This window comes from Cololabis saira, chromosome 4 (genome assembly GCF_033807715.1).
Source record: "Cololabis saira isolate AMF1-May2022 chromosome 4, fColSai1.1, whole genome shotgun sequence".
NCBI classification, from domain to species: Eukaryota; Metazoa; Chordata; class Actinopteri; order Beloniformes; family Belonidae; genus Cololabis; species Cololabis saira.
Genome location: NC_084590.1, coordinates 52,619,424 through 52,632,615, shown reverse-complemented (window position 1 = coordinate 52,632,615; position 13,192 = coordinate 52,619,424). Strand labels below are relative to the sequence as shown.

Below are 13,192 nucleotides of genomic sequence, written 5' to 3'. Positions count from 1 at the left end.
CTAGTACACATGACAAACAACCAAACAGTACAGTTTGTGAAAATGGCTACACAGGTTGTTTAAGTGCAAATATTTACTTAAGTTTGAGCATGTTGAACATTCTTAATACAAAAAGAAAATGCAGTATTTCAGTAAATGATCACATTAGATGCAATCCCCCCCCCCCATCCCTCTTCTTTCTTTCTGCAGCTGCCTGATAGATTTCTTGTTCAGGCCTGTAAAGATGCCATTGCAATAATCCAGCCTACTGAAAATGAATGCATGAATAAGTTTTTCCATGTCTTGTTTAGGCAGAATCCCCTTAATTCTAGCAATGTTTTTTAGGTGGTAATATGCAGATTTAGTGATAAACTTTAGATGGCTGTTAAAGTTCAGGTCTGAGTCAACAATTACACCAAGATTTCTGGCTTGATTTGTAGCTGTCAATGACATGGAGCCAAGGTGAGCGCTGAAAAAAAATCGAAATTATTTATTTTCGATTTTTTTTTTTGGGGGGGGCCGATACCGATTATTAATAAAATTATGAATATCGATCGCCCACTACCCAAGATTAAATGTTTTAATAATCCTCTACAGCAGCAGGAAGATACGACTTTCAGAGATGGGGGGACAGAAACAACAACGTGCAAAAAGAGCCAATGTGCAAAATAAAAATAAAATAAAAAGCATAAATTTATGTGGACGATGAAGCGCTGCCACACTGCGGAGAGACCGAAAGACGTTCTCTGTGGAACTGAAGGAGTCCGGGTCCGGGAGGCTGGAAGTATCCGGGTCTTCCTCACCAGCTGGAAGTATCCGGGTCTTCCTCACCAGCTGGAAGTATCCGGGTCTTCCTCACCAGCTGGAAGTATCCGGGTCTTCCTCACCAGTTGGGAGTATCCGGGTCTTCCTCCCCGGTTGGAATTCAAGTTTTTATTCAAGTTTTTTCCATTTTTTTCAAGTTTTTTCAAGTTTTTTCAAGTTTTTTAGAGTTTTTTCATTTTTTTTTTCCATTTTCCAAGTTTTTTCATTTTTTTTCAGGTTTCTTTCAAGTTTAGAAGTATCCGGGTCTTCCTCACCGGTTGGGAGTATCCGGGTCTTCCTCACCAGCTGGAAGTATCCGGGTCTTCCTCACCAGCTGGAAGTATCCGGGTCTTCCTCACCAGCTGGAAGTATCCGGGTCTTCCTCCCCGGTTGGAATTCAAGTTTTTATTCAAGTTTTTTCCATTTTTTTCAAGTTTTTTAGAGTTTTTTCAGTTTTTTTTTCCATTTTCCAAGTTTTTTCATTTTTTTTCAGGTTTCTTTCAAGTTTAGAAGTATCCGGGTCTTCCTCACCGGTTGGGAGTATCCGGGTCTTCCTCACCAGTTGGGAGTATCCGGGTCTTCCTCACCGGTCGGGATGTTAGCGCCCCATATCTCTGGACCAGGAGCACCCGGGTCGCCCCCCAGACGAGCTTCTTAACCCTCCCTAACGTCCATTTCCTTCCTCTGGGTGGACGTGAGGAACACCCGTGTTATTCTGGGTAGAAAGCCACGCCCCTTTCCCTGTGAGCATGCTCAGTAGCTGCAGAGACTCAGCTGGACTCAAGCCACGCCCCTTTCCCTGTGAGCATGCTCAGTAGCTGCAGAGACTGCACTCACCTGGAGAAGAAGGAGTCTGGAACCCAGGTGAGCGTCTGGCGGGACGTGCTGAACCTGAAACACACGGGACAGGGTGAGTCCGGTCCCGGTCCGGTCCCGGGCCGGTCCTCCGGGTCTTCCCCGGACACTTCCCGGCTCACGGCTCACAGGAGATGACCCGTGACCCGGGAACTGTCCGGGTCTTCCCCGGACACTTCCCGGGTCATAGGAGATGACCCGTGAGCCGGCCGGGTCAGAATTAACCCCACATTTTGAAAAACCAGCCGTTTCCGTCTAACTTTTACTCGGTTTCCTTCCAGAACGGATCAGTCATGATTTAACCGTTTCTCTGGGGATTTTGTCATTTAGGTGAAACATTCTCTAACTTTTAACAACTTTACATCAGGTGTTTTTGACACCTCGCCCCTCATTGCAATATATATATATATATATATATATATATATATATATATATATATATATATATATATATGACCAATTCTAATTATAATATATATACTGTTTAATAATGTATTATTATATTATGTTATGAGATCTCATGGGAAACTATAGTATTATTATATTGTTATATATTATAGTATGGTGATATCATTTTTGTTATACGTTATAATATTATTAAAATGATTGTTATATTAGGATATTATTACATATATTATATTATACATATATTACTTTATATTATATCACTCTATATGATAATTATTTATTTTTCAAATTAATATTCTTAATTTATTTATTTACTTTCATTATATTAACTCAATGTCATCTTTTGTTTATAATGTATGTTAATAAAAATAAAATAAAAAAACTGTAAAAGCTTTTCTCTGTGCTTTTTATTATTTTAGGTCCGTGTATTTCGCGGACATCCGTTTTTTGTTTTGAAATGACAAAATAAAAAAATAGAGAAATAATCCAAAATAATCTGTTTCCCATCTTCTGTTTTGATAATAAAAAACAGAAAACGTTATCCGTTATCCATTATCCGATTTCATTGATGTGTTTGAAAGTCGAAATTGGGAATTAAAACAGCGAGTGGAAAACTCTTTTCTGTATTTCCTATTTGTTTCCAACGGGGGGGGGCAGTATGTTAGAGTTCAGTACATTATTGATTATTGATTGGACGCTGCAGCTGAACGGACTGTCACAACATCACTGCAGTTTCATGACGGAGTGAAGACAGATTACAGATTAAACTCATGTTTCACTCCCAGGTTTCAGATTTGATCTATTTTCTGTTTCTTTTTTTTTTTTTAAGATTTTTTTTGGGCTCTGGCCCTTTATTGGAGATGCAGACTGGAAAGGGGTAGAGAGAGAACGGGGAAGACACGCAGGTGCGCAGGCTGGATTTGAACCCGCGACCGCTGCAGGAGGAGGACTGTAGCCTCAGTATATGAGCCGCCTCTTAACCCACTGCACCACCGAGCGGCCCATTTGATTTATTTTCTGTTTCAACATTAAAAAAAATCTAAACCTGTTAATTTTCAATCTGATCAACAAAAGAACCAGAAACAACTTTCTTCATTTATTACTGCACATGTGCAGTATTCTTATATCCCCCCATTAGTCCAATCCTTGTTTTCAGTTTCCTTGGAAACCAATAGGAAATAGAGAAAAGAGTTTTCCACTCGCTGTTTTAATTCCCAATTTCGATTTTCAAACAAATCAATGAAATCGGATAACGGATAATGGATAACGATCCGTTTTCCGTTTTTTATTATCAAAAACAAAAGATGGGAACGGATTATTTTGGATTATTTCTCTATTTTTATTTTGTCATTTCAAAACAAAAAACAGATGGCCGCTTAGTCCACGGACCGTTTTACCTTCTTTTCTCATCATTTTATTTCATTGTATTTGTTATTTACTGTTTAATTATCTCTTGCCTCTGTTAATGTTGATGTAAAGCACTTTGAATTACCTTGTGTTGAATTATTGAACAAATAAACCTGATTCCATTGTCGGACATGAGGCAAACACCGCCCATAACTTTGCTTTTTTTCCCCCTTTTCTTTTAAATTCTGGTACAAATATGTAACTTTCCTTCATATTTCTGGAGTTTTAGTTCAAAAATAACAATTTGTTGTTTTGTGGGAATGAAGTTTAGACACAAAGAGGTGAGAAACCCAGTTAAAGGAGAAAAGGGACTCACATCCGACACTTTAAAACCCCATATTCTACATTTCTGTCTATATTGTTCACTTCTGTTTATACATTTTATCCGTCACCCTACGTCACTTTTTGTAAAGATTCATATCCGGCACTTTTTAATCCTCATATTGTACATTTCTGTTTATTTCTGTTTATACATTTTACTTTATTCTATCTCTTATTTTATCTCCATAGCCTACACTTGTTTGCTTTTATATTTTTATTTCTATTTTTACTTTTATTGTATTGCACTAATCACCACAACAAATTCCTTGTGTGTGTTGACAAACTTGGCAATAAACCCCCTTTCTGATTCTGATTGTGTTGAATTATTGAACAAATAAACCTGATTCCATTGTCGGACATGAGGCAAACACCGCCCATAACTTTGCTTTTTTTCCCCCTTTTCTTTTAAATTCTGGTACAAATATGTAACTTTCCTTCATATTTCTGGAGTTTTAGTTCAAAAATAACAATTTGTTGGTTTGTGGGGAATGAAGTTTAGACACAAAGAGGTGAGAAACCCAGTTAAAGGAGAAAAGAGGATTCCAACTGTCCGATAATCGGCGCATGCGCGTTAGCCGCCGCTAGCAGCCGCTAGCCGCCGCTAGCCGCCGCTAGCCGCTGCTAGCCGGGGCTAACCGGGGCCGGGGCCTCACCTCTTCCCCCCCACGTTCAGGTGGATGATGTCCCCGCTCCTCGCCGGGCTGGACATCCTGGAAAACCCTCGAACCTTCCGATTAATCTGCACAAAACACGGAACAATTATCTCATTTTTGACGGGGATAAACTCCCGCTTCCGGTCCCGCTGAAGAACTTCCGGTTACAAGCGAGAAAACCTGGATCTGGATCAGTGAAAGACCTGGATCTGGATCAGTTAAAGACCTGGATCTGGATCAGTTAAAGACCTGGATCTGGATCAGTTAAAGACCTGGATCTGGATCAGTTAAAGACCTGGATCTGGATCAGTTAAAGACCTGGATCTGGATCAGTTAAAGACCTGGATCTGGATCAGTTAAAGACCTGGATCTGGATCAGTTAAAAAAAACTGAATAAAACTTGAAAAAATTTGAATAAAACCTGAAAAAACTTGAAAACATTTGAAAAAAAGACCTGAAAATTTTTGAAAAAACCTGAAAAAAACCTGAAAAAATATGAAAAAAACTGAAAAAACTTGATCACTGATCAGTTAAAGACCTGGATCTGGATCAGTTAAAAAAAAATGAAAAAAACTTGAAAAAACTTGAAAAAATCTGAAAAAAACTGAAAAAATTTGAATAAAACCTGAAAAAACTTGAAAACATTTGAAAAAAACCTGAAAAAAATGGAAAAAACCTGAAAAAAACTTGAAGAAACTTGAAAAAGACCTGAAAATTTTTGAAAAACCTGAAAAAACTTGAAAAAACCTGAAAAACTTGAAAAAATATGAAAAAAACTGAAAAACTTGAAAAAATATGAAAAAAAACTGAAAAAACTTGAAAGAAAAACCTGAAAAAAACTTGAAAAAACTTGATCACTGATCAGTTAAAGACCTGGATCTGGATCAGTTAAAGACCTGGATCTGGATCAGTGAAAAACCTGGATCTGGATCAGTTAAAAACCTGGATCTGGATCAGTGAAAGACCTGGATCTGGATCAGTTAAAGACCTGGATCTGGATCAGTTAAAGACCTGGATCTGGATCAGTTAAAGACCTGGATCAGTTAAAGACCTGGATCTGGATCAGTTAAAAAAAACTGAATAAAACCTGAAAAAATTTGAATAAAACCTGAAAAAACTTGAAAACATTTGAAAAAAAGACCTGAAAATTTTTGAAAAAACCTGAAAAAAACCTGAAAAAATATGAAAAAAACTGAAAAAACTTGATCACTGATCAGTTAAAGACCTGGATCTGGATCAGTTAAAAAAAAATGAAAAAAACTTGAAAAAACTTGAAAAAATCTGAAAAAAACTGAAAAAATTTGAATAAAACCTGAAAAAACTTGAAAACATTTGAAAAAAACCTGAAAAAAATGGAAAAAACCTGAAAAAAACTTGAAGAAACTTGAAAAAGACCTGAAAATTTTTGAAAAACCTGAAAAAACTGAAAAAATTTGAATAAAACCTGAAAAACTTGAAAAAATATGAAAAAAAACTGAAAAAACTTGAAAGAAAAACCTGAAAAAAACTTGAAAAAACTTGATCACTGATCAGTTAAAGACCTGGATCTGGATCAGTTAAAGACCTGGATCTGGATCAGTTAAAGACCTGGATCTGGATCAGTTAAAGACCTGGATCTGGATCAGTTAAAGACCTGGATCTGGATCAGTGAAAAACCTGGATCTGGATCAGTTAAAAACCTGGATCTGGATCAGTGAAAGACCTGGATCTGGATCAGTTAAAGACCTGGATCTGGATCAGTTAAAGACCTGGATCTGGATCAGTTAAAGACCTGGATCAGTTAAAGACCTGGATCTGGATCAGTTAAAAAAAACTGAATAAAACCTGAAAAAATTTGAATAAAACCTGAAAAAACTTGAAAACATTTGAAAAAAAGACCTGAAAATTTTTGAAAAAACCTGAAAAAAACCTGAAAAAATATGAAAAAAACTGAAAAAACTTGATCACTGATCAGTTAAAGACCTGGATCTGGATCAGTTAAAAAAAATGAAAAAAACTTGAAAAAACTTGAAAAAATCTGAAAAAAACTGAAAAAATTTGAATAAAACCTGAAAAAACTTGAAAACATTTGAAAAAAACCTGAAAAAAATGGAAAAAACCTGAAAAAAACTTGAAGAAACTTGAAAAAGACCTGAAAATTTTTGAAAAACCTGAAAAAACTGAAAAAATTTGAATAAAACCTGAAAAACTTGAAAAAATATGAAAAAAAACTGAAAAAACTTGAAAGAAAAACCTGAAAAAAACTTGAAAAAACTTGATCACTGATCAGTTAAAGACCTGGATCTGGATCAGTTAAAGACCTGGATCTGGATCAGTTAAAGACCTGGATCTGGATCAGTTAAAGACCTGGATCTGGATCAGTTAAAGACCTGGATCTGGATCAGTTAAAGACCTGGATCTGGATCAGTTAAAGACCTGGATCTGGATCAGTTAAAGACCTGGATCTGGATCAGTTAAAGACCTGGATCTGGATCAGTTAAAGACCTGGATCTGGATCAGTTAAAGACCTGGATCTGGATCAGTTAAAGACCTGGATCTGGATCAGTTAAAGACCTGGATCTGGATCAGTTAAAGACCTGGATCTGGATCAGTTAAAGACCTGGATCTGGATCAGTTAAAGACCTGGATCTGGATCAGTTAAAGACCTGGATCTGGATCAGTTAAAGACCTGGATCTGGATCAGTTAAAGACCTGGATCTGGATCAGTTAAAGACCTGGATCTGGATCAGTTAAAGACCTGGATCTGGATCAGTTTTTATTTTTGTGCAAGGATAAACTTTCACATTTATTCATATTTAGTCTTAATCCTGAAGCATTAGAGAATTGATGAATAAAGTTAATAGAATGAGATAATGTGAGTTTATCTTTTAAGAGGAGTTTTGTGTCATCTGCTAGCTGAGAAATGTTTAATTCTCTACCAGGAATAGACATACCTTTAAGATTTTGATGGTTTATATGAATTGACAACAGTTCAGTGACAGAAACTAAAAGGTGATAAACCTTGACGTAACTCTGTTACTTTGGAATCTTTTAGAGGTGTTCATGTTAATTATTACAGAGCTGTTGATATCTCTATAAAACATGTTAATAACGTTAATAAGGTTGTGACTAAAACCAAATGCATTAAGAGATTGTAAAAGAAAGAAAGGCTTTATAAAAGTCTAAGAACAAGATAAAGCGTGGACTTCGGTGCAGAATCCAGTAAATCTAAAAGGATCTAATGTTACAGCTAATATGTCCATTTTTCATAAAGCCTGTTTGAGTTTCCACAATGATGGTATCTAGCCAATCCTTTAATCTGTTAGCATTGACTAATGCCAATATTTGTAATCAATTGTTAAGAGAGTTATAGGGCTCATATTTTCTATTGTATGGGTCTTTGTCAGGTTTGGGAATAAAATAAATAATCCGGTTTCATTGTGGTTTCATCTCCCCTTGACTGATGCATCTTTATACTTTATTTATTTATTCTTTATACAAACACATTCAAGGATTTGGAATAAGTTCCAAAAGTGAGTATGAAATTCAACAGATAATCCGTCGATACCTGGTGATTTTCCTTCTTCATTGAAAACAGAAAACTTTCTTTCTTTCTTTCTTTCTTTCTTTCTTTCTTTCTTTCTTTCTTTCTTTCTTTCTTTCTTTCTTTCTTTCTTTCTTTCTTTCTTTCTTTCTTTCTTTCTTTCTTTCTTTCTTTCTTTCTTTCTTTCTTTCTTTCATTGAAATCAAGTTATTTTTATTTCAATAATAGAGAAGTCAGAGTCACAAGTGGATTTAACATTTTCATCAATTGAGGGAATATTAGGTTGGATTTTCTCAAGAAAGTCTGCACAATCTTTACATTAAAGTTAGAGTTATAGAGTTTTCCATAAAATTCAGAAACAAATGTATTTACCAGATATATTTGTTTATCATGTGTGTATTGTTCTTTTTGTATTAATAAATGTGGCTTGTTTCTCTTTCAGCTTTGAAGCTTTGTCTCGTTCCTTGTTCAATTATACATTCAATTCAATTCAATTCAATTTTATTTATATAGTGTCTAATACAACAGAGTTGTCTCTAGACGCTTTACAGAGACCCATACCCAGAACATAAACCCCCGAGCAGTTATTACATAAACAATGGCAGGTAAAAACTCCCCTGGTGGGAGAAAAACCTTAAGCCAAACAGTGGCAAGAAAAACTCCCCTCTAGGAGGGAAGAAACCTTGAGCAGGACCAGGATCATAAGGGGGGACCCTCCTGCCGAAGGCCAGACTGGTGGGTCAGGGACGGCAGCAGCACAGCAGGCAGGTGGAAGCAGCAACGGGATGACCGGGGGTGGGGACCGCAGGCCAGCACACAGCTCCCGAAGCTCCGGCCCAATCAGCAAGTCCCAGGTTGGGGTGCAGGGTCGGGGAAAGACTTGTGCTCCGTAATGCAAGCTACAAGCCACCCACGACCACCTGCAGGTTCCGGTGTCCGGCAAAGGATGCTGCAACATGGACAAAAGAGAGAAAAGGGAGGAGAAGGGGGGGCCAGCACAAGAAACTACAGGAGCGACTCTGACACACTAAAGTTTACACTACCTAGAGATTTACCAACACCAGCTAGAGGTTTACTAAACACTAACTATAGGCTTTACTAAACAGAAAGGTTTTAAGTTTAGTTTTAAAGGTGGAGGTGGTGTCAGCCTCCTTAACCCAGATTGGAAGTTGGTTCCATAGTAATGGTGTCTGATAGCAGAACGCCCGCCCTCCAAATCTACATTTAGATACTCTAGGAACTACGAGTAAACCTGCACTCTGAGAACGGAGAGCTCTGCCAGGAACATAAGGCACTATCAGGTCTTGTAAATACTGCGGAGCTAAGCCGTTTTGGGCTTTATATGCAAGTAATAAAATTTTTACATACATGTTTAGTTTGATTATCCACTTGAAATGATTGTTAATTATATTACTGTAACAGATAAGATCCCATTGAAAAAACCCTCAGGGAAAACCTTTAATCATAAATAAATAGCAACAATAACTGGAGTAAGTAGCTAAAACACAAAGGTTAGGAAGACGACAAAACCAAATGAGCAGAATGATCAGTGGAAGGTGGAGCTGCTTTAAGTTTCCAGAACAGACTCTTGGCAGGTACGTCGTCTAGTTGTTCTCCAGGTCCACGTGTCTGAAAGAGAAACACATTTAATATCAACCATATTACAGATTTTCACAATTATTAACACCCATTTCTCAAAACAATAACAGCTTTTTTCAAACTGAACACACAGATCTGAAAACCTCACACACAAAACGCTAAACCTGACACTCCCTTTGCAAGACGACTCCAGAGACGTTCTATAAACGTGTGTATAGAGGATCTTTGATGACTCTTTGCATCAAATCTCTTACCTGTTCACAACATGGAACTCGTGTTTTCATTTGGTACACAGACATTTTTTCAAATGACACACACATACCATTCACTGAGTACACACAACTAAGCATTTGTCTGCACACTACCAAGCATTTGCAGCACCCTTAGGTGCAAAACTGAAAACACAATTATAGAAACAGAACACACCATAATAATGACAATGACTTTGGAAAATGTGCTTTTTCTCCTTTTGTTAAATGTCTGTAGGCCTACGTTTGTATAGTCAAACATAAAACAGCACACAAATATGCAACCAAAACAGTTTAATTTTAGCACACCCAGAACAGGACAGTACAGTAACCCCCCCCCTCACAAAAACAGTGTAATTTTAGCACACCCAGAACAGGACAGTACAGTAACCCCCCCTCACAAAAGAAAATTAGCCATCATGTCTCCGTGTGACGGAGCGGCTCCCTCACTGAGTGTGGTCCTCCCCTGACTGCAGGCAGTGCACAAACATACATTCACACAACCACACTCATACATGCATGCTGTACTTTCTCTCTGCTCCCTTTCTGTCTTAAGCACCATTAATGATCACCATTATCCTTTATTTTTCCTAGTTTAGTAGCTCAACTGAGGGTGCACACTTAGTTGTCCTATGTTTATTCATTCATACATGTATACTCACATGCACACACACACACACACACACACACACACACACACACACACACACACACACACACACACACACACACATACACATACACACATACACATCCACACACCGCATGGTCATCAGCTGTGTCCCATTCAGTCTGATTGCCAAACAGAGGGATCAGTGATTGAATCCAGGTGTAGTGGGAGGGGTTAAAGGTATAAATGAAGCCGGTTTGGCTTGGGTTGGAGGTTTTTGAAATCAGCTGTACAGAAGCATCTCAGTAGAAATTTTTGGCTTTGTGAGAAACTTCCTGTTTGAATGTTTTGTTTTATTTAATTCTTTTGCATTTTTCAATTAATTTCGTTTTTTTCAACTGCAGTATTTTTTCTTGCATTATTATAAAAGATGCACCTTTGAATCCTTGAAGGCCGGCACAATAAAAATATAATATTATACTTTAATATTATCCGACTGCCAGTTTTTTTTTGATTGGAGAGTTTTTTCCCGGAAAGAACCCCGTCACACTCCGGTTCCTGTCAGGCCAGAGGGCTCGTCCACATCACATCAATGTGCTCCCTGTCCAGGCAGCGTTGGAAGAATGGCCTTGAGTGGCGAATGAAGCCCTGACAGGCCTCCACACTTACGTCTCCACAAGCCTCCTCCATGGCCTGCAGCAGTGGGACCCGGCCCGGGGGGGTCCGTTCATACACCTTCCACCTCCATGCTGAAAACAATTCCTCTATCGGATTAAGGAAGGGAGAGTAAGGTGGAAGAAATAGAGTCCTGGAACCACCCACGCACCAGAGCAGCCCTGTGGAAACTGACGTTGTCCCAGATGACGATATAATGGATCCGATGTGGGACATCCATCCCACCAGGTGGTATTAGCCGGTCATGCAGGCCGTCCAGGACGGCAAGGAGACGGGCAGTATTATAGGCCCCTAGGTGGGCATGATGGTGGAGGATGCCATGAGGATTCATGGTGATGTTGCCACCACGCTGGCCGGGGACCTCAACAATGGCCCGCTGGCCAATGACATTTCTGCCCCGGCGCCTCTTCTTCACCAGGTTGAACCTCATCAATGAAAATGTACTCATTCACCTCCATTGCAGTGTTTTTATACTGCAGTCCTGATTGAAAATTGCTCAACAGACCTGAAAGTTTAGAGATTTGAATATTTGTGTGTTGTAGTTTGATGCTTTGAGATTTTATTTGAGAAGTTTGTTCAACGACTGAACATTGTGTGTAGTGTTTTGAATATTCGTGTGTTATAGGTTGATGCTTTGAGATTTTACTTGAGAACTGTGTGCAACAACCGAAAATTGTGTGTAGTGTTTTGACAGCAAGGTGATTTGTAATTGAGCTCAGAGTGTAAAGAAGGAAAGTCAGACTCTAATGCAGATAAGGGAGTGTGAAGTAGTGCCAACTTGGGTCGAGCAATTGGTACATGAAGTGAAGGTTGTGCAAATTGTGCCAAATTTTTGCTTTTTGGGTGTTAGCAACTGTGAAAAACTGTAAGGTATAAACCACATGATGGTTTTCTAAAGAATTCTAGAATGAGTTTTCCTCCTTCCTCCTCCGTTTGGTGTTGCACTTCATTTATTCGTCCAGCAGATGGCGACATTTCCCCGAAACACCGCCCGCCACATGAAGCCGCTCTGGGTCCTAAAACCTGGTTGCTGTTTGTTCAGCAAGTTTGGATAATAAAGTTTCTTTTTTAAATAAAGAGGTCACGTGGTTCCGGTTCCGTCCTCACAGTGGAGGTTTTGCAGACGAACTTTTAGATGGAAGATCTGCAGGATCAGAAACAGAACCAGAACCAGGAGATGGATCAGAACCAGGACCAGGAGTCCAGCATCAGGACCAGAGCGGGATCTTCCTCTGCTGGTCTGCAGGTCAGTGTTCAGGTCCAGGTTCTGCAGGTTCTGCAGGTTCTGCAGACAAACACTGCCAAAATGTACCACAATTGAGAATAAAACATATTATATTGATAGAAACAGGATGATTCACTTATAGATAACACAGGAATTAAAGCAAAAAGAGGTTTCCACCTTTCAGAAATAGAAATAAAGGACGCCCCGATTTCAGCAGCGCAGGAACCAAAAAAAACCCCAAAACTTCTAAACTGCATAAAAATGTGTTTATTTTATATGAAAAAACGTGTTCTTTAATAGCATTGAACTTGCATGACTGTACAGACAGACAACCATATAGCAGCTGAAATAGCCTCCTATATGTATGTCCACATCAGCCAAGGTGTAGAATATGGTGTAAAAGTTAATTTATTTCAATAATTCAACTAGAATATGGTGTAAAAGTTAATTTATTTCAATAATTCAACTAGAATATGGTGTAAAAGTTAATTTATTTCAATAATTCAACTAGAATATGGTGTAAAAGTTAATTTATTTCAATAATTCAACTAGAATATGGTGTAAAAGTTAATTTATTTCAATAATTCAACTAGAATATGGTGTAAAAGTTAATTTATTTCAATAATTCAACTAGAATATGGTGTAAAAGTTAATTTATTTCAATAATTCAACTAGAATATGGTGTAAAAGTTAATTTATTTCAATAATTCAACTAGAATATGGTGTAAAAGTTAATTTATTTCAATAATTCAACTTAAAAGGTGAAACTAATATATGACCTAGTCTTATTACATGCAAAGCAAGATATGTTGAACCTTTATTTGTTATAATTTTGATGATGGAATTGTTTATTGATTTCATAAAATATTCTCTAATGTATTTTGT

At 37.8% G+C, this 13,192-nt stretch overlaps 1 protein-coding gene across 1 annotated transcript in view; it reads right to left on the bottom strand.

Moving 5' to 3' along the window:
• Positions 1-4,577, bottom strand: part of LOC133442613 (SH3KBP1-binding protein 1-like) — a 28,241-nt gene extending 23,664 nt beyond the window's left edge. Inside the window, exons 1-2 of the mRNA XM_061720620.1 lie at positions 4,428-4,577; positions 1,621-1,674 (exon numbers count right to left, since the gene is read on the bottom strand). Coding sequence (XP_061576604.1) covers positions 1,621-1,674; positions 4,428-4,483 — 110 coding nt within the window. The 5' untranslated portion in view covers positions 4,484-4,577. The remainder of the gene's footprint in view (positions 1-1,620; positions 1,675-4,427) is intronic.
• Positions 4,578-13,192: the final 8,615 nt, after the last annotated feature.